The following is a 19,478-nucleotide window of genomic DNA, read 5'->3' as shown; positions in this document are numbered from 1 at the left end:
TAGAAGTGATTCTTATATCGTACTTAACATATCTGCAAAGTACATTTAAAGAACATAAAATGTTTGAGCCTCATTTTAACTCTCTGTTAACTACATTCAGCCCCACATTTATTTGACACCAAGAAACATAACATATCAAAACCCTACGAAAACTGTAGACTAAACATCATATATAGATATAAGCACTGAATTTAAATAGACATCAATTATGTATCGTGCAAAGATATACCATAAGGCACTCTTCATTCAAATATCTATCATACCTTTATAGCTTATCAAAATACAAGCCCTTCAAGAAGGAATAAATCATCATTATTCATATTTATATATATGTTTCATGTTTGTGAGCTAAACAGGCCAGTGGTACATTTATAACGCCCAAAAACCGAATATTCATCATTATCTATTTCCAAGAAATGATGCAAGTACCCAATCACTCTTTCTTCTTCTCTTTCACATCGGCCTCCTTGTATGGTGCAGCAGTGTATGCATACATCTGAAAGATGGCGAAAAACACCATCTCCACAATCACCAATGCATTTTGCAGAGCTTGTTGGATATGTGACACATCAAGCCAAAAATGATTCGATTTGATTATGCCCACTGACACGAGACCACTGAGTACAATTCCCTGAAAATAATCATAGATAATCCAACATTTATCAAAAATGCCGTAAAGAACATCAATCAACATGTAAAACTAGACTGCAAATAGAAAATTTTGGTCCAGAAGGGTTTAGTAGGAATTCTAGGTTTGAAATCGGTATTGAAATGATCTTTACTCTAACTGAAGTTCAACCATACAAATACTTAAGTGGGTATTCATGTGTGCGATGTCAAAGTACTCAGTAGACAAATTCAGCTATTACTAAATGTGGTTCAGTGAGTAGATGGTGTCTGTCTTACAGAAACTAGAAGTTGTAACAACCACTTAATTAGTGAGGACTGAGGAGTGTTTGTAATATTCTGAACACAAAAACAAGCAATAGATACAAATGAAGGTATCCAAGTATATACATTCTACTCTTTGATACAATATGATACCCGGTTTAGTTGCAGGTGGTATCTAAGTATCTAACTGTTTATTAAGATAATTAACTTGTGCATAAGATGAGAACTGTACCTGCCAAAAACAGAAGAAGACGATTCCTTTGACACATAAGAACTTGGCGAGAGGCTTATGTGGTGCTAACTCTTTAGCGAATACATGATAGAAAACCACAAGAGCATATAATGCCAAGGAAACAGATACATTCAAGATCATAGTGAATGTCCAGCTAAGCCAATCGGGATATATCTCAAGGAGTTGTAAAACTATCATTAAAACAGAGCAAACAGGGCGAATCACTACAAACTGCCATGTCCAATATTTAAGGAGCTTCAAGTTTTGATGGTTCAAACGAACTGAGTGAGGCTGCATTAGATCAGTAAACATGTCAGTAACATTACCAATACTTTTAGTGTAAAGCCATAAAGTGAACAATTTGATTCAATATTGCATGCAGTTAATGAACATCGAACAATAGGACCATGTCAAACGTGTGAGAAACATGCAAACATGAATACCAAGCACGCATAACTACTGATCCTAGACGAGTCACGAGACCAGGACCAACCAAGGAAACTCTTCATACTGTAGCAAGAGGCTTTGCTACCTTCTCACCGTACTGTGGGATAAATATCCACGGTTTGGGGCTCTAAGTTAGAAATTCATTTGATTTATGAAGGTTAATTTACTTCACTTCTTTTTATTTATTTGCAGATGAAAATTTTGACCAATAACTTAGGAGTGGGTCTATTCAGGTAATAAATTGTCCCTACAAGTTAGATGTGTAAAACTTTAATAGGTACAGGTCAAAAAGACCAAATTTTAATTTTATAAAATCTCTTACACTATTTAAAACATTAGACTCTTAATTAGAGAATGTGATTTTTGTAATCATAAATGACAAACTAATATCAACGGAGTAAAAAGTTGAAAAACGAAGATAGGGTACCGAACTTCACACCAGTTTGATCCATTTAGAGAATGTAATTTCGTAAATCATATATGACAAAACGAATTGTTACTAAAAAGTGTGAAAAGAATAGTTTATGATTACCCGAAGTTGACCCATTTTGATCAGTATAAAAAAGTTTTTAAGAGTTTTGACCCATTACCCAACCCACCCAATTTGTTGTCTTTTCAGCCATGATCTATCTTAGCTTCTTAGGTACATTTTCACTATTATTGGACAGAACTTTGGATTGAACCTTAGGCCAAGTCTTCCATAAGAAGCAGTTAATACTATAGTGTAACCCATTCATATACTTAGATTGTGTTTGTTACTTTGTTATTTTGATATTTCCCAATATTTCCATCTATACAATCTACATGGAAATGAAAAAAGATCAAAAGATGTAAACTTTACTTGAAAGAGAGTCATTGGGAACGAGTGGTGGATCTCTCTTCCTTTGATCTCATCCGGGACTATGTTCTTGCTTATAGATATATTTAAGTAAGTGTACAGCAAAGCTAAGAACTTAGCCATCACCTGCATTTATAAAACAACGCAATTAAATTCTCGAAAGAAGTCCATACCTCACCAGTCACCAATGGATCACATTCAAAATAACAAACTTGGTACTAACCAAACCCTCGTAGCATTCTTTGATAGAGTCTAAAAACAAGAAAAAGGTCTCACTACCACGAATATCAACCAATCCAACATAAGAATCAACAGCATAAATGGGTGCCATGAGAATTATCACTAGAATTGCCTTTTGTTCCTTTGGTTTCTTCCAATGTGCAAGATGATCTTTAAACAACTTCAAAGATAAGAGAACTGTAATCGCTACTAAAGATCCAGAACCAAATAGTGTCACTTGCTTAGGAGTCATCTCGGAGTTCTTTAATGCTCGTCAATCCACTGGATATTAAGAAGCAGACCCTGCATAAATATATATTCTTTTCAGAACAACTCTCTTTAACAAATGCGGACATCCTACATTAAAAAAATTGTGCAATAATAAAAAATCCCTACTTACAAGGGATAAATACGTTCAAATATCAATATAAGCATGCTACTCTCCTTACTGGGGATCCTTACTTTACTCTCCTTTTTTTCAGAACAACAATCTATTGTACTCCTACTTGTAAACTAAACGAATGCCTAGGACGCAACCTAAGACTTCCTAAGAAACCCCCCAATAATCAACTCCCACAAATGTGAGAAGGCGAATTCAAACCCAGGTCCTTACCTTACTCTCCTAAACCTCAAACCTTAACTTATAAACTTACTAAGTTACCAAAAAAACATAAATTCCAACATAAGATCATTAACTAAGGATCATACTATAATGATTGCTTCAACTAAGGTCTGTTGATCTTCCATTATATAACGAGAACCTTTTAGATAGTCTGTAATGTAAATCTAATAAATTGAAAACAGTTGACTACATAACAAATAGTCAAATAGTACTATCTCTATATATATATACATACAAAACATATAATGAAGCAGTTCTTTGTTTTAAACTTTAAAGTAAAGGAAGTTTATAAAGATTATATATAAGGAATTATACCGGAATAAGATGATGAAAAAATTGATAAATTAGAGAGTGATCAGCGTCGTACCTGCTTATTTTGTTTCTTCTGCCAAGGATTTTAAAGAGTGTGGGTTGGTAGATGATTTATATATATATTTTTTCTAACATTTTGTCGACATAAAAAAAAAAACAAAACAAAACTCACGTGAGGTCTCTAATATTCAGAGTAAATAACTCAAAACTTCATCAAACTCTGGATAACTTTGATCAGTTGGTCTAGTAATTATTGACATTAGATTTATATACGTCTATCTATAAAAATATCAGTTATATTAATTTAATTAATTAATATAGCTTGTTAGTATAAAATAATAAACAAAAGTATTACAGTATATAAATATAAAGTTTTGTACCACGAGTTGATATAAATTTGTATCTTGCTATGTGGGTCATACATTATCACCAGCGCAGATCTCGAGACTCGATTTGTTTATGATTGTCAAACTTGTTTAATTAAACTAATTACTCCATAACTTAGAAACTATCAAACTAACCCATACTAGAACTTTAACCTCATACACTTCACCCCAAGATGCAACTATGCAAGAACATCTACAAAATGAACCAACACTAACAAAAAAGCCTCTAAGACAAATATTTTACTAGTTTACAAATACTGTATAATAAATTTGTTAATTACAAACATTAACTGGTAGCTTAATATTAGAGATGCCATCTGACAATAATAATATATGCATCGGATAGATCCACATTTATATCAATTTATTTTTTACGTCAAAATTCCTTTTCCGTCGCTATGTGTGATGTGTCGTCAATGAAAAAAAAAGGTAAGTAAGTAACTGCTCAATGTCGCATTCCGCGGGTTTTGAGTCTCAATACCTTGACGATGTACCCATGACCTCTGGCAAGGATGTGTCGTCAATGACAATTTTGAATTTTACTTTTAAAAACTGGAGCATATAAACGTATGGTTTACATTACATTAACAAGAAACAGAAATCGATCTTTACGACTCAGCCTTTTGGCAACCCTATTTATGGCTGACTCTTCGAGAGTTAAGGAAGGCCACGAGTAACATTGTAACAATATAATTTCTTAGAACTATTGAGAGATATTATTACAGAATTAAGGATACAAAATTTATGGCAGACTTTCAAACAGCAATTACACTGTAGATGGTAGACAAACCAAAGTACCAAACAGAAAATGAGCATATTTATTTATGATACAAAAACGAGACATCATGACCCACAAACTAGATGAATCAAAACTGCACTTGATTTAGCATAATGGTTGAGATAATAACTTCTATCAAATAATAAACTCAGCTGAAGCCTTTGTCGTATTTATACACTTTGTTATATCAGATGTTACAATGAATTCAAAACCTCTCCCAGCACTAATCCCCACTGCGTCCAGTGAGTGCCACCCTGCCAGGCAAAAATTAAAGGCATCAAACATCATTATCTTAATTGTTCTAGAAAGATTTTCAAATGTATTTTTGCAACTTGTTGCTTTTTGGTTATAAAAAACATGAGAACCTGACAGAACACAGTGAATGGCTCCCTTAACGGCCCATCACACGAGAGCTCACTGGTGCTGCCATCAATGAACGTTCCATCAGCAAAGATCACCTCCGATGCATAACCAGGTGTTGAACCAGCAATTGGTTTCGTGTATGAGCTTACTGGGGAGCTTCTTTGTACAGCCTCACAAAAAGCAAGGAGCCTCTCACGGCTTCCAAGTTGTACAGCCTGCAAATACGGCCAAGCCAAAATATCTTATTTTAAGAAACTTATAAAAATTAAAGCAGCGAAGATTAGATCACTCCATGTAATATCAGCCCATTGCCCCATTCACTTAAGATTGTCGACTTGGGTTGTTCGTCAACTCAAACAGGTGAAATTTGTTTACCTAAAGGGGATATACATCGAATGGGTTGAAATTTATCAAAGTCTACTTCTAATGCATATTATTCAGTGTACACCAATGCTCCTCATCCGAGGTTATTGTAAGAAATTAATGTTTGCATATAAGCTCATGGGCTAGTCTACTCCCTGTATGCCAAATTGGTTTAAACTTTAAAGTGAAAGCCACTACCCACTAGGTTAATCTGTTAGGCATTGCAATGGGCCAAGTATTCAGCCCTAAATCACTCCATCTAACTTCAACCCATTTACTTATCGCTGGTAGATTTGGGTGGTGCGTTATCTCAAGTAAAATATAAAAAATGTAACTAATAGGGGGATGGGTCCAATGGGTCAAAAGTCACCAAGTCCGCTTTTGCCACATACTGTTGGGTGCAAACTTATGTCCATATTAGAAGAGTTGAGTAATTAATGACTCCATTTAATATTCTCGGCTACTCCAACTTTTGCCAATTGATGTTAGAGGGGAAAACCATTGGGTTTATGTGTTGGGCATTGTGACCAGATAAGTATTAGTCCTATCAAACACAACCTCAATCAATTTAATCAAAGATTGAGAATAACATTATATAAATAATTTCTAATATTATACCTCACATTTCCACTGACCAAGATTTATAAAAAGGAATAAAAGGTTTTTCTTTTAGCTTTTTAGCCTTCTCCTCTGCCTTCAAAGACTTAGAAAATACCAAGTCCTTAGTTAACAAGTTTTTTCAATAAGTCATGTTTTGCCAAGCTAATAAGTTATAAATGACCTTTTCGAATGCAAAAACATCTTTCACTAACCACCATTAGGGATGCTCTAATAATTATTAGCCCATTTCTTATCTTCTAAAAGTTAAAGGGCAGGAATAGGTATCTGAACAAACCCGACACGGCCTGGCCCATTTTGACCAATACTTGAAAAAATGACCCATTTCAACCCAGAATTGACCTAGTACCCATCATGCCATCTCTAGATCTTCCTAAATGATCCAATCCACATAGCAAACCTGTACTATGTCATGACGGGGTACTCGTGGAAGTGGCTGGACCTTGTAACCTTTCGCAGACATAACTTCAGCAATCAGTAAGCCTCCCTGATAACAAAAAAGAATAAGAACAGAAAACCATCTATAAGTTACAGAAAGACAAATCTAAATTGCCCATGAAAACAAAAAGGCAAAAATTATATACCTTAATTGCTTCCCCAACCATTTGAGGTGAGAGGTATAATCCTTGAAAGAATGTCCTCATAATATCACCAGGAGTTGACCCGCAATCAACGCCAAGACCTGGTGCTGAGAGACGAGCTGCTGCGGCTTTTACCCATTTTTCTTTCCCAGCAACATATCCACCACATGGCGCAATTGTTCCACCAGGGTTTTTAATTAAACTCCCTGCAATAAGATCAGCACCCTGTTTATCCGTTATCATCAAAAGCTGATTTGTTTCCTATAAATAGAATAGAAACAATAGCATACCACCATTGGAGGTTCAATAGCTTCAGTAAATTCACCATAGCAATTATCCACCATAACCAAACAATTTGGATTTTGTATCTACAATAACATAACTTTGTCAGGAAAATAATAGCAAACTGCACAAGTATCATGAAAGAAAGAAAAAAACAATAATAAAGCAACTTACAAACCTTGATCATCTGTATTGCCCTTGATATTTCAGTTACACTTAAGCTTTTACGCCAAGAATACCCACATGATCTTTGAATAAGGGCACATTTCGTCTGAGGTTTTAAAGCTAGCTCAAGAGCACCCCAATCAAGCCCTCCATCATCTGCAAGCTGAAACAGCTTATGCATTAGAATTGGCAATTGTACATTGAAATTTAATGTGGAAAAATGTACAGGGAGGGACCAGGGCCATACAATGTAAAATATGATGCAGGTTCTAGTGGTTGGGTTGGACTGACTTCAACACAGGTGTAGGAAAAAAGTCTACATATAATAAGATCGGCATATACGAACACAAGTTTAGTATTCTAATAGTAATCTAGTCATTTAAATTCTGATTTTCAATGTTTTATACATAAAAATACAATATGGGTGAATTTCTAGCCACTTGACCCTTTCGCTTTTAAGCTAACTATTGGTACTCGTTTAGGACACTAGATATTATTTAAAAAAAAAAAGGTAACACGGACTGAACCATTCATAACTAAATAGGTGGAAATTGCCACCTCCAATTGGAACTTAAAACTAAGACATGTAACTACAATAGGTGAAAATAAACTTACAGCAACTTCTCGATAACTGATTCCAAAATCTTTAAGGGAACCTAATCCATTTCCATCCCTAATTCCTATAACTTCCTCCAGTGTATCATAAGGAGCACCAGCAACTGCCAAAAGCTGGTAACCGAACGAGTAAATACGAGCTCAGAATGACATTATGCATTTTGCATACATAAAAATACGAATAGATGCACAGGTAACAAGTCACTAGTTCTGAGCGAGTGGAACAAGATCGACAATTACCTCATCGCCGGGCCTTAAGAAAGCAAAAAGAGCACATGTAATAGCATGAGTTCCTGAGAAAAACTGAAACGAAGCCTCCAATGTAAGCTGGCTAGTAGCAAAAATGATGGGAAAAACAGATGAGTGATCGAGTATGGCAAAACCTGGGAGCGGACAATTGCAGATTCAGCACCAAATATTTCTGCAAACGCTTGATCAAGTGCTTCTCGGCCTCCAGCTTCTTCATGGCCATAGCCAGTGCAACCACCAAAATGCTAAATCAACATAGTCAAAAAAACTATTTCAGAAAGCAGGAGTAAATCCAAAATGCAGCAATTTAAATGTAATCATAAGATGAATGGTTTAAAAGGATAATAACGTTCTCATACATGAGCTCCAACCCTGGCATTCTGAAAAGCTTTTAGAACTCTAGACGAATTCCGTGCCACAAGATTATCAACCGACCTGAACTCCGGATACAAGGAATCAACCGCACTTTCAACCTGAATTGATAAACCAACAAACCCAAATTCACAACATCACAAAAGAACACTCCTTGAAAAATTACACATTATTGAAATGCAATAAGCCCTTTTCAAACAAGTTTATCGCTTTCTTAGCTTATATTATTATTATGTCATAGCTTATAAACAAACGTATATATACGAATTCTTCAAATTTCAATAAGCGCAGAAACTGTTAAAAAAAACTAATGATAAGACAACCTTAATCATTACTAATTCAATTATCATTATCATATATATGTATTGGAGCAAAAATTGTGGAAAACTGGGAGAATGAAACACGAACCTCGGGAACAAACAAAGAAGAAGAAGAAGGATGTTGATGGTGAGTAGTAGGTATGGAGATTGAGTGTCGTACTGGAAGTGCTGCTGTTTTATTTGATGCTAAAGATGATGATAAATTATGATTTGTAATCAGAATTTTAGAGGAGGAGTTAAAGTTGGCTGGAAACGGAGATAACATCGCCGCCATGGACTTGTCTATCTCTTCTTTCTCTCACACTTTTATTCCTTTGATAAAATTGGTTTTGGATATTATACTTTGTTTCATTTTAGAAAATCTAACAACATACTAAAAACATTTTTTAACTATACTTTAGCTAACAATGCTGACTTATCCCGAATTTACTTTATAGATAGAGATACAATTTGAAAAAATAAATAATTAAAACAAATCTGGTAGAACATATATATCATCAATCCCTATACATGTCGGGCAGAACAATGGTAAAGAGTAAGTGAATGAATGAATTTAATTCATATATCTTTCGATATGAAAGATTTCGGTTCTTTAGATCGAGTCTCAGTATTTGGCTTTTAATTTGAACGTGTAATGACTTCGAGTTCCATCAAAAGACAGTGCAGCCACAAAATTACACTACAAAGCGTTACTTATCTACATTTGTTTAACCACCAGCAATTATCAAAACCCTTGACTAATGATCTGACTTGATCTTCTATAGCTAAAACCATTTGAAACTAACCCAGGTTATTATTATGCCTTGACATAACTAGAAACATAAAAGAAAATAAAACTCATTTTGGAAAGTACAGTAATATGATAACTAACATAATGTGACCCATCGTTACACCTTGTGCCATCTTACAAACCCAACAACAACAACAACAAAAAAAAAAAAAGCAATTTTACAGGTAGGGTAATTTACACTTTGAGTGCGGCAAAAGATAAAAACAGATGCTAAAACTAAGTCCATGGACATGAATATGAGCTAGCATACATAATTTCATGCCAACCATCATTTCACATTTACTAAGTGATGCTGCTACGTGGTTGATTCACCATTCTCCAACACAACTATATTCAGTCACCTGAATTCACTAATGATTTCTTCATGTCCTACAAGTATACAACAACTAGGGCTTTGAAAGCCACGGGATCATGTGTATGAAACACGGTTTGCAGGAACTCTCCGATTTCTGACTCTCCCTCTACGTGTAGCAATCTGGGAAATCAACGGATTAGCTAAGAGGCCAAAACTATCTGATCCCATAACTTTCAACCCATGATTTTTGAACAAATATGTCAATCCACTTTCCCGCTCTCCTGTCTCTGATTGCAATTCTTGCGCCTGAGCACGCGTTACAATCATATAAAGCCTCACAGGTTGCTTCTCAGAATGTTGACCATTGTTGACCTTCCCGTTATCATTACTTAGCTCGCTACTAGAACTTTCAACGGTAACCATCAAGAGTCCCCTCGATTTAGGGTCTTTGTTGGACGGGTCAAACACAAAACTGAAGTTTCCAATAGCTAAATCCGGATACTTGAACAGGTTTACAAGAGTATCACTCACTCCAACAATTTTCCGAATGCTTTTCCTAGGATGAGTTTGTTTACTACCCTTTGTGACTCTGTAAATACATGAAGCTTCCCTTAAACCACTTAAATAAGCACCATGCATAGTGGCAGGATGTTGCCGGTTTGTGGCTTCGCCAGCAAAGAAAAGCCGGTTTGCCACATTTTCTGCAAGTATGTCATAATCACTACCAGAAGCATGCACCCTTACATGAGAATATGAACCATACGAAAGAGGATCATTTCCCCATTTGGTACAGATAGATTGAATGGGATCAGGAACATCAATACCCTTTGGACCGTATATACCTGTCAAAAAATTTATAAAAAAAAAAAAACGCAAAATGATCAACATATTCACTGAAAGATGTCACTTTCTATTTATATGGGTCTAGTACCTCTCAGGATGTTTAAAACACGATGAAGCAAAGTGGATGGGTGTGTGAGCTCAAACGATCTTGCAGCTTCACCGGCCACCAATGCAACAAGTCCTGAACCACCGGAAACTGTATGATAGCTGTAGAACAAGAAAAACTCGCCACGTGTATTGCTATTCTTGCTGAGACAGCCAAATGTATCAAGCTCTTCCCCCCAAAAGACATGCGGAAATACCATAGCAACCTTATTTAGCAACCCAAATCCCAATCTTTCAATTGCTTCAAGTTTTCTTACGGGTAACTCTGGGATGAATTTAATGGATCGTTTCTTTAGGACACCAAGCGGAACAGTGCATAACACCATGTCAGCTTGAAATGTTTGGTCCCCAGCAGTCACCTCAACACCTTCTTCACCATACCGAATCGTCTGAACAGTTTTTCCATAAAAAATAGGAACCCCATCACACAATGCTTCGATTAACCTCCAATTCCCGCCTGAAAGAAAGCAATGATCACCGCCCATTTCATAAGGATCATCTTGATCCCAATAAGCAGCAGAGAGATGTGAAAGGCAACCTGCATTTGCATATTCTAAGTTTGCAAAATGCCAGTCAAGTAACTGTCTTTCATCAGGCTTTGTGGCCACAGTATACATCTGTCTAAGCCTCTCAAGAACAGATCCTAGAGAAATATCAGCGGCTGATTTACCCATTATTTGTCTAAATTCGGTAACTTTGTCTAAAAGCCTATTAAAAATAAATTCTACTTTGGCATCAACGTCACCGGCCACAGGTCGCCCTTCTGGATCGTACAACGGACATACATCTCTAACTTTATGAAGAGGAATCGAAAGTTGTCTAGCCAATACTCCAAGCGGGTTCGCATGGATACCTGTAATGACACTGCCACCTAGATCAACCGCAGCATAATTACCTTCTTTACCCATCTTTTGTGTATAAACTCTACCCCCAGGTCTATTCCTACCTTCCAAAACAGCCACCTTAAAACCAAAAGCTAGAAGCTGGCGAGCAGCAGCTAACCCAGCAAGCCCAGCACCAATGATAATCACAGAACCCTCGTTTGCTTCTTCAGGCATCTGAGCTTTAAATGCCGGCAAAACCCCAAAATTAATATACCCATTATTCAAAAGAAAATCATAAGCCGTATTCAACAACTGATCATACTCATTACTGACAGTTTCCTTTATCTGTCCTTTCGTAAGCCACACTTGAACATCAGCCCTCCATCTAGACAGTATATGGTTTCTCACCACAATATAGTCATTCTGCTCCTTCCCATCCAACTTACTCACTACATTCGCCTTAATTTCTTCTTCAAGCAACGCATCTATCGGAAACCCTAACGACAAAGCTATCATCGCTTCTTTTTCCGTTTCTTTCTCCAACTCTTTCTTTGTTCTAAACCTTTTCCTCGTCGACCCACCTAGTTGCCTATCCAAATACTCATCCAACAAATTCTCATCATAGCTTTTCGACAACGATTTCTTCCTTAACAACCTTTTCGACCCTGGAGTTTCCATCCAACACACCTCTTATCCCCTTCCCTCAATCCAAACTCAAAATACTGACAACTCAAGTCCGAATAAAACGCCAACTCCACTCTCTAAAACAGCCTATTTCCCCTCTAAAAAACACAGTATACTTCTCACAGACATTTTATCAAACACCTTGACTACAACTTTGAAAAAACCAAAATTAAACTTAAAAATAAAGTCTTTGCATGCAAAATATCATATTTAACACATCATAATGAACCCCCAAATTGGTGCCTTTTTGTGTTTTTTTTTTTTGTTTTTGACAATTTTAAAGTAAATTGGAGCCCTAAATTACTCTAAAAATTGGAAGTAAAAAAGAAGTACTGAAATGGGGTAATAGAAAAATGGGGAGATACGTACCATTTGTTACAGGAAGTTGAATCGTTGAAAATATATGTATATGAATCTATGTTTATATAGAATCTTTTTGAAAGGTTGAGGGGGAAAAAATTAGGGCTTCTTTTTATGGGGAAAAAAACAGGTAATTTTATTCTTTTGATTTGGAGGGAAATGGAAGGGTCATTTGGCTGGGCCCAAATTGGTCATCCTCATATCAAAGTGTCAAAGTCAAACTAAAGCCTTGTTTGTTTTAAATGACTGAATGGAGAAAGTGACTGAATGAATATACAATGTCTGTATAGATTAAGTCAATATAGTTATTTTTTGGTTTATTAAGTCAAAAACAAACATATTTTCTTAACTTAATGGATTAAGACAATTAAAATTAAGTCATGGCTTTTTAATTAAGAGTTTATCAAACACCACCTAACACGTCAGGGAATCAGCTAGTCTTACACTGTATTCTCGATTTTTTTTTAAAGGAAAAGATAAGAAAGGATAGGAAAACTTTTCTATTTTACATTCTTGAGTTTTTTTATTAAAAGAAAGGAAAGGGAAGAAAAGAAAACTAAGCCCTTTTTAATGTGAAAACTTTCCTCCCATTTTTGGGAGGATTTGGATGGAAAGTTTTTAAGTTATGTGTATATTTACTAATTTACCTTTTTTAACTATTGAAAACTTTATGATGAAAATGACATAATTGTAAAGTTATAACTTTTTTCCTTTCTTTTCTTTTCTTTCTAATTCAAAAATACTATTAATTTTTTTTTTTTTTTCTTTTCATTAGTTTTCTATGTAACTCGAGAATGCCTTTTTAACATATAACTTTCTTTCTTTTCTTTCCTTATCCAATCTTCTCATTTCCTATTCTTGGAAAAAAACTCGAGAATACAGTGTTAGGGACTGTTTGGCAAGGGCTTTTTAGGGGCTTAAAAGCCCTTAGCTTTTAAAAATAAGTTCATTTGAAAATTATAGCCCTGTTTGGCAATACATAAGAAATCAAAAGCCCCAGCCCCGAAAAACTCCTAAAAACCCCAAAAGGTTTTTAAAATAAAAGTTCGTAGGAAGAGAATTGGAAAAAAAAGCCCCAGCCCCTAGCCCCAACGTCAAGCTCCAGCCCCAAGCCCTTAACTACAGCATCAGCTCCAAACTTTTGTGCCAAACATACACTATTGTCCTAGAATCTCCTTGTTTATAACTTAATTATAAAATAATAATAATAATAATAATAATAATAATAATAATAATAATAATAAGTAACATCAATGCCGTCTTTTAAAGATTTATCTAAGATTTAAAATCGAATTCTATATAAAATATAAAAAGACACTTGGTCTTATAAATCATGAGAATAGAACCCATAACTTATTTAAAGATAAAAATGTTAATCACTCGTTCTAACATTTAGTTTGTTAATAATACTAAGCTTAATAAAAATAATATATTTAATGTATTAAGTCAATTAAAAATATTTGTAATTTGAGATAATAAAAAAGCATATTGTATTGACTTAATCAATATAAATATTATTATAATTCACTTACTTTGATTTAAAAAAATAAATAGACCCTTTTACTTTTATGTACATGTGATTTTATATGAACCCGATATAAAAATGTTCGTGCGTTGCCACAGGTTTTTAGAATATTATGTATTTTTGCACTTGATTTAGTTTTTAAAAAATAAGCGTCGTATATAAGTCAAATGATTAAGTGACAATTTGTTTACTTATATTTTAACCTTTCTCATACATTCAAGATATTGAGCTTGAAACCCATGGAATCGTTCTTCAATATCTCGGCTGCTCACATTCGAAGAAAGCAAGGGGCAGTTTCCTTTTTTTCGTGAATGCAAATATAATTTGAGAAATATATATAAACACTTGAAATAGTAATTTTGAAATTATAGTACGGAGTATATTATAATATGGGATTTTGGGTCCCCCACTACTGGTGCATAGTAGCTTAGCTTTCCAATGGGTTGGAGTACCATATGCGCTCCCGGTCTATATAAGACTACAAGGTGAGCATGAGATCGATCTTTCTATGTTCAAATAAACATGACAAGTGTTTGTCTATTTACGTTCATTTTACGTGATCATATTTTAACATGTTTTTTACTCATTGGTTAATGACATGACCCTTTAATATTCAAGACGATCTAATTCATATATATAATGATTCGCACTTCGTAGTTGTATCTACCGCGATTTCAGAAGGGTAAAGAAGTAAATTAAATAAAATGTTTGATTCAAAATTCATATATTATACTCTCGATCAAAAAGTAGTCCAAATTATGTTAATCGAAACAGCTTTCCATTTTTCATATTTTACGTTAATGCGTGCTAGTTTACGTACATCCTAAAAAACTTAATTTCTTTTGTAATGACAAGTTGAATGATGTTAGACTTTGTAAAGTAGTATTCGCTTATGCATGTGATTTATGGTCTTGCTTTTACGTTATATATAACTGCTTCAAACCGGCCATTAATCTATTAATTAACCCCACTAGCTAGCTAGCTAGCTAGCTAGTCATTCTTTTTATATATAAATAAACAAACGAATGTGGAACATCTTCATCAATAATTCATTCATTCTCAATTAGTACTATGCAAGTAGTCATGATGAATATCGCCACAAAATGTTTGTTGGTTTTCATGCTTGTATTTGTACCCCATATAACTGGCGAAAAGGTAACTTGTTATGATCGTAGAAGCAAGTGTTTCTTGAAGCAAATAGCATGCCCGAAAGAATGCCCGACAACATCTCCTTTAAACCCGAAACATAAAGCTTGTTATCTGGATTGTGCTTCCCCTATATGCAAGGCTCAATGTAGAAGTAAGAATTTCTTTCAAACATGTATGTTAATTTATGCTAGAGCTAATAAAAAGACGCCACATTCGTACTGGGTTGACCTATAAACACTTTATGTCAGTTATTTGAATTTTAAAAATAATTCTTTTTATGTATAACAAAATTTGTGAGCATTTGATCATACAATAGCCAATTTGAATCTCTTTATCCCGATCGATGCATTTGACTACTTTCATATACACTATTAAAAAACTTTGCCCATATGGCCCGTTATCAAACAGACAGAGTAAAAAATGACCCGTTTTCATAAAAATGTCTTTGACTGCATGTTTTTGTGGTGACCCAACACGCGGGTTACTCTATTAATCATCAGAACTAACTTCTTGTATTCGTAACAGATAGGAAACCAAACTGCAACGGTCGTGGAGCAGCATGCTTGGACCCGCGTTTTGTTGGGGGAGACGACATTGTTTTCTACTTCCATGGAAAGCGTAATGAGCACTTCACTTTGGTTTCCGACAGCAACCTCCAAATCAATGCAAGATTCATCGGGCTAAGCCCAATAGGCCGATCCAGGGACTACACGTGGATCCAGGCACTTGGAGTCCTGTTCAATTCCAATACATTCTCAGTGGAGACCATTAAATCTGCTACATGGGACAATGAAGTTGACCACCTTAAGTTCACTTACAAAGGGGAAGAGTTACCGATACAAAGTGGGTATCCCGCGATATGGGAGTCTCTAAAAGGTGAGATAAAGATAGAGAGAACTTCGGAAAAGAATAGTGTTCTTATTACGCTTCATGAAATGGCGGAGATTTCAATCAATGTAGTGCCTGTGACCGAAGAAGATGATCGAATTCATAAGTATGGTAGACCTAAAGATGACTGCTTTGCTCATTTGGAAGTACAATTCAAGTTCCATGGTTTATCACCACGAGTAGAAGGGTTGCTTGGAAGGACATACCAGCCCGAGTTCAAGAATCCAGCCAAACAAGGCGTTGCAATGCCGGTTGTTGGTGGGGAAGACAAGTATAGAACCGAATCTCTATTCTCTTCAAAATGTAATTCTTGTATATACTCTAAAGTTAAAGCTTCAAATCGAGAGGTGAAGGTGATATGATGTAAGTACTTGTGGCCGGAACCATGAACAACTTAACCAAATTAAGCCAGAATATTTAATGTGAAATTAATTTATATATTTTTCGCGAATACACCATGTCCAACTTATGTTTTGATCGATGCCATATAATTCGATGTTTACAAGTAACATAATTAATATCCCAATTTCAACTGACAACACCTAATAGTAAGATATGATATTGATTCCAAACATATTCAAAACTTAATAACCCTTTCTATTTATCTTTATTGTTCTAATATAAAAGGATATATAAAATTAAACTGTACGTATATCATGTATATATATTATTTTGGGGAACAAAAGATAAAACCATATAGAACTTAAATAAATAATATAATAGTTCATTTCACCATATTAATGTTTCATGTACTATAACAACGACATGTGATGGTTAAAATATCTGTTGAAAAATGTACGTACAGTAAGGAAGATGCAACATTTAATAATAATTAATTAAACAAACTTACTTCTGAAACGCCACAAATTTATTGAACATCTCATGAGGTAGGTAGGTTACCATTTGAAAACGTACAACATTCAAGGCTTGCTTATAAATGCAATTCCAAACAAACATAAGAACACATGCTATACAATGCCATCATCATCATCATCTAAACCATATAGCTAGAGAAATAGAATATAATATCATGGATAGGTTTTAAGAGTGGTACCACAGAAAGTGCAAAGAATAGTTTTGTTACATCTCCAATAAAATGGCATGATGAAGCAAAATCTGGTTTTGGTGACAATGTCAGCAACACTGGCTCCTCGTCGGCATCTTGAACAAGATCCTGCCACTGGCTTCGTCCTCTTTACGATACGTTTTTGATCAACCAGGAAGCAAAACAACACCATAAAAATGTCACTCTATGTATACATATATTTTTGGTGTACGTGTAGATGTATAGAGAGAAGGGAGAGGGAGGAGTGGTGTGTAGAGGTAAGATGGATAGATAAATTAATATAATGGAGTGTTTTTAAACATAAACCCAAATACTACTCTCTCCGGCTCATTTCAAAGTCTTTTTTTTTATTATTTTCAATTGTGTAACAATACTTGATATGAAATATATGAATGTATAAGGTTTTTAATGTATTTTTCAACAATATAAACTTCATCTATTATTATATAATCCATAATAAAATATTTATAGTTAAAATTAATAGAAAAAAACTTTAAAAGTCAAACTAAGATTAAAATGAGACAGAAATAATATAAACTAAGCCAAACACGGACATTGATTATGAACGTGCCTTATTAGCGGACTTCGTTTTCACTAAAAAAAAGGGGGGGGGGTCTTTTAGCTTCTTTTTTTACTATGTAGAACATATTTTTGGTTTCCCCTTGACTATATCAGTGAAGCTCGAGTGCTCAACTCAAAGACTATTTTAGTATTATTATTCGGGTGTTGGTTCAGTGGTTAGGCTGTTTTCCCTTGAGGAGTTTCATCCTGAGGGGTAAGGATAAAAATGTTGTTATAAAAACATTTGGGGAAGGAGTCTTTGTATCGTTACACTCATCCAAGACATGGGAGATGAAACATTTTAGAGCGTACCAGAATTCAAACTCAGGGTGATCGAGCACATCAAATTCAAGGGGTGTTGCTAGTTTTTCTAGCTCTTGGTGGGGGTTATACGATGTAGTATAGATTACACAAATATAAAACAAAATTCATTTTTCTTGGAAAGAGACAACTCGCAGGAACATGTATATATCCTTACACATCCTTTCCTATCCCTGTTTGTCCTTCTTTATCTATAACGTTAAAGCATGTTTGTTCATGGGTGTCCTTAAGATATGTATCCTTAACTAAGGACATGTTAAAATTTTCACATACCTATTCTTTATTGTCCAAAAATCGGTGTAGCTTATCCATAGTGATTAAAAAGTCGGAGAAGATATGAGGAGTTACGTCAAACGCCATATGTCCAAGTGATTTAGAAATAAGCATAATGATCAGATATAGCAATCCATCGAGTGAGAGTTGTGCTACCCAGAGTTTAAGCAGGATGTTACAAAAGTTAACCCTAAAAAATTGGTAAGTTAATCTTGACACATGAAACCAACATATATAGCCTGAGAACCACTAAATCAGACTATATAAATGCATACTAAAATCCAGATTAGTATCAAAAATTCGCTATAAACTAAATAAATAAAATTAATTTCTTACTAAATGATGATTAACAAAAACAATGTTTCTCATTGGGACATATGTTGTTGCTAATAGAAGATAGATGTTTTTGACAGTTCTTTGGTTTTTTAGGTATGCAAAACACGAGTTGCAAAAACATAAGGTAAATTTCACACACGTTACATCCTTTCAACGAATATAACAAAGCAACCAAGACGGGATCTCTATGGAAAGTGCTTAGACCAATCCAACCAATGGAATAACAAGAAATTGGGATACTCATGTAGATTTTCAGCTTTTGCATCACTTACATGTAATTTCCAATCTTATTCAATCTTCATAGAACTCTTAGCCCCCAAATCTTCAAATAGAAGGTGTCAACTTTTTAGATGTTAAATATGATTGTGCGAATGTTGTCTCGCTGCTACCTCACTTTAGTCTTTTTCGCTGACTAGTGCCCCAAAATAAAAGTTGCATTCTCAATATGTTTGGCACAAAAGCTTGGAGCTGGGGCTGTAGTTAAGGGCTTGGGGCTGGGGCTTTTTTTTAACTCTGTTCTTACAAGCTTTTATTTTAAAGAGCTTTTGGGGCTTTTATGAGTTTTTCGAAGCTGGGGCTTTTGATTTCTTATGTGTTACCAAACAGGGCTATAATTTTCAAAAGAGCTTATTTTTAAAAGCTAAGGTCTTTTAAGCCCTTAAAAACCCCTTACCAAACATACCCAAAATGAGAGTGTGAGTTGCGTGAAGTCCAGGCGTCCAGCCGCCCAAAGCACGTCTCAAAACTAAGATTGGGCTACTCAGCCCATCAAGTTTATTAAAATAATTAAAGGTGCTGGTTGGTG

General features: G+C 34.9%; 5 protein-coding genes across 7 annotated transcripts; 1 reads left to right on the top strand and 4 right to left on the bottom strand.

The window, feature by feature from the left end:
- Nucleotides 1-211: 211 nt before the first annotated feature.
- Nucleotides 212-3,712, bottom strand: LOC122592694 (transmembrane protein 184C-like). 2 transcript variants are annotated; one of them, XM_043764982.1, is made up of 5 exons: nt 3,617-3,712; nt 2,632-2,930; nt 2,412-2,534; nt 1,124-1,414; nt 212-631 (listed from the first exon to the last, which is right to left on the bottom strand). In XM_043764982.1, the coding sequence occupies exons 2-5, from the start codon at nt 2,878-2,880 to the stop codon at nt 434-436; spliced, it is 861 nt and encodes a 286-aa protein (XP_043620917.1). In that variant the 5' UTR covers nt 2,881-2,930; nt 3,617-3,712; the 3' UTR covers nt 212-433. The 2 variants fall into 2 exon arrangements, with proteins under 2 accessions (XP_043620917.1, XP_043620919.1); XM_043764984.1 differs by having other exon boundaries at nt 3,565-3,624.
- Nucleotides 3,713-4,640: 928 nt separating this feature from the next.
- LOC122592450 (uncharacterized protein YnbB-like) lies at nt 4,641-9,005 on the bottom strand. 2 transcript variants are annotated; one of them, XM_043764684.1, is made up of 11 exons: nt 8,742-9,005; nt 8,321-8,434; nt 8,096-8,206; nt 7,953-8,015; nt 7,713-7,826; nt 7,111-7,260; nt 6,941-7,018; nt 6,654-6,875; nt 6,512-6,556; nt 5,091-5,303; nt 4,641-4,979 (listed from the first exon to the last, which is right to left on the bottom strand). In XM_043764684.1, exons 1-11 carry the CDS (start codon nt 8,925-8,927, stop codon nt 4,920-4,922), a joined length of 1,356 nt encoding a protein of 451 aa, XP_043620619.1. In that variant the 5' UTR covers nt 8,928-9,005; the 3' UTR covers nt 4,641-4,919. The 2 variants fall into 2 exon arrangements, with proteins under 2 accessions (XP_043620619.1, XP_043620618.1); XM_043764683.1 differs by having other exon boundaries at nt 6,470-6,556; nt 8,742-9,001.
- A 579-nt stretch (nt 9,006-9,584) lies between these two features.
- Nucleotides 9,585-12,455, bottom strand: LOC122593229 (lysine-specific histone demethylase 1 homolog 2). The gene is made up of 2 exons (XM_043765611.1): nt 10,670-12,455; nt 9,585-10,580 (listed from the first exon to the last, which is right to left on the bottom strand). Exons 1-2 carry the CDS (start codon nt 12,186-12,188, stop codon nt 9,853-9,855), a joined length of 2,247 nt encoding a protein of 748 aa, XP_043621546.1. The 5' UTR covers nt 12,189-12,455; the 3' UTR covers nt 9,585-9,852.
- Nucleotides 12,456-15,150: 2,695 nt separating this feature from the next.
- On the top strand, nt 15,151-16,478 carry LOC122591960. Its single transcript, XM_043764181.1, has 2 exons — nt 15,151-15,379; nt 15,754-16,478. Exons 1-2 carry the CDS (start codon nt 15,151-15,153, stop codon nt 16,476-16,478), a joined length of 954 nt encoding a protein of 317 aa, XP_043620116.1.
- Nucleotides 16,479-17,144: 666 nt separating this feature from the next.
- LOC122591959 lies at nt 17,145-17,354 on the bottom strand. The gene has a single exon (XM_043764180.1). It carries the CDS (start codon nt 17,352-17,354, stop codon nt 17,145-17,147), a length of 210 nt encoding a protein of 69 aa, XP_043620115.1.
- Nucleotides 17,355-19,478: the final 2,124 nt, after the last annotated feature.

Source organism: Erigeron canadensis, chromosome 3 (assembly GCF_010389155.1).
Source record: "Erigeron canadensis isolate Cc75 chromosome 3, C_canadensis_v1, whole genome shotgun sequence".
Lineage (NCBI taxonomy): Eukaryota > Viridiplantae > Streptophyta > Magnoliopsida > Asterales > Asteraceae > Erigeron > Erigeron canadensis.
Note: the sequence above shows the minus strand (reverse complement) of the source record. Positions and strands in the feature narration are given on the sequence as shown.

What these genes read in the sequence shown, in the direction of transcription:
- LOC122591959 (XM_043764180.1), bottom strand. Translation starts at nt 17,354, where the DNA reads ATGGTGTTGTTTTGCTTCCTGGTTGATCAAAAACGTATCGTAAAGAGG.
- LOC122591960 (XM_043764181.1), top strand. Translation starts at nt 15,151, where the DNA reads ATGCAAGTAGTCATGATGAATATCGCCACAAAATGTTTGTTGGTTTTC. An exon ending in ATGCAAGGCTCAATGTAGAA is followed by an intron (nt 15,380 to 15,753) that starts GTAAGAATTTCT and finishes TATTCGTAACAG; the next exon opens with ATAGGAAACCAAACTGCAAC.
- LOC122592694 (XM_043764982.1), bottom strand. Translation starts at nt 2,880, where the DNA reads ATGACTCCTAAGCAAGTGACACTATTTGGTTCTGGATCTTTAGTAGCG. An exon ending in AAGAATGCTACGAGGGTTTG is followed by an intron (nt 2,535 to 2,631) that starts GTTAGTACCAAG and finishes TTATAAATGCAG; the next exon opens with GTGATGGCTAAGTTCTTAGC. An exon ending in TCCCAATGACTCTCTTTCAA is followed by an intron (nt 1,415 to 2,411) that starts GTAAAGTTTACA and finishes GATCTAATGCAG; the next exon opens with CCTCACTCAGTTCGTTTGAA.
- LOC122593229 (XM_043765611.1), bottom strand. Translation starts at nt 12,188, where the DNA reads ATGGAAACTCCAGGGTCGAAAAGGTTGTTAAGGAAGAAATCGTTGTCG. An exon ending in TGTTTTAAACATCCTGAGAG is followed by an intron (nt 10,581 to 10,669) that starts GTACTAGACCCA and finishes ATTTTTTGACAG; the next exon opens with GTATATACGGTCCAAAGGGT.
- LOC122592450 (XM_043764683.1), bottom strand. Translation starts at nt 8,927, where the DNA reads ATGGCGGCGATGTTATCTCCGTTTCCAGCCAACTTTAACTCCTCCTCT. An exon ending in CTTCTTTGTTTGTTCCCGAG is followed by an intron (nt 8,435 to 8,741) that starts GTTCGTGTTTCA and finishes TTATCAATTCAG; the next exon opens with GTTGAAAGTGCGGTTGATTC. An exon ending in ATGCCAGGGTTGGAGCTCAT is followed by an intron (nt 8,207 to 8,320) that starts GTATGAGAACGT and finishes ATGTTGATTTAG; the next exon opens with CATTTTGGTGGTTGCACTGG.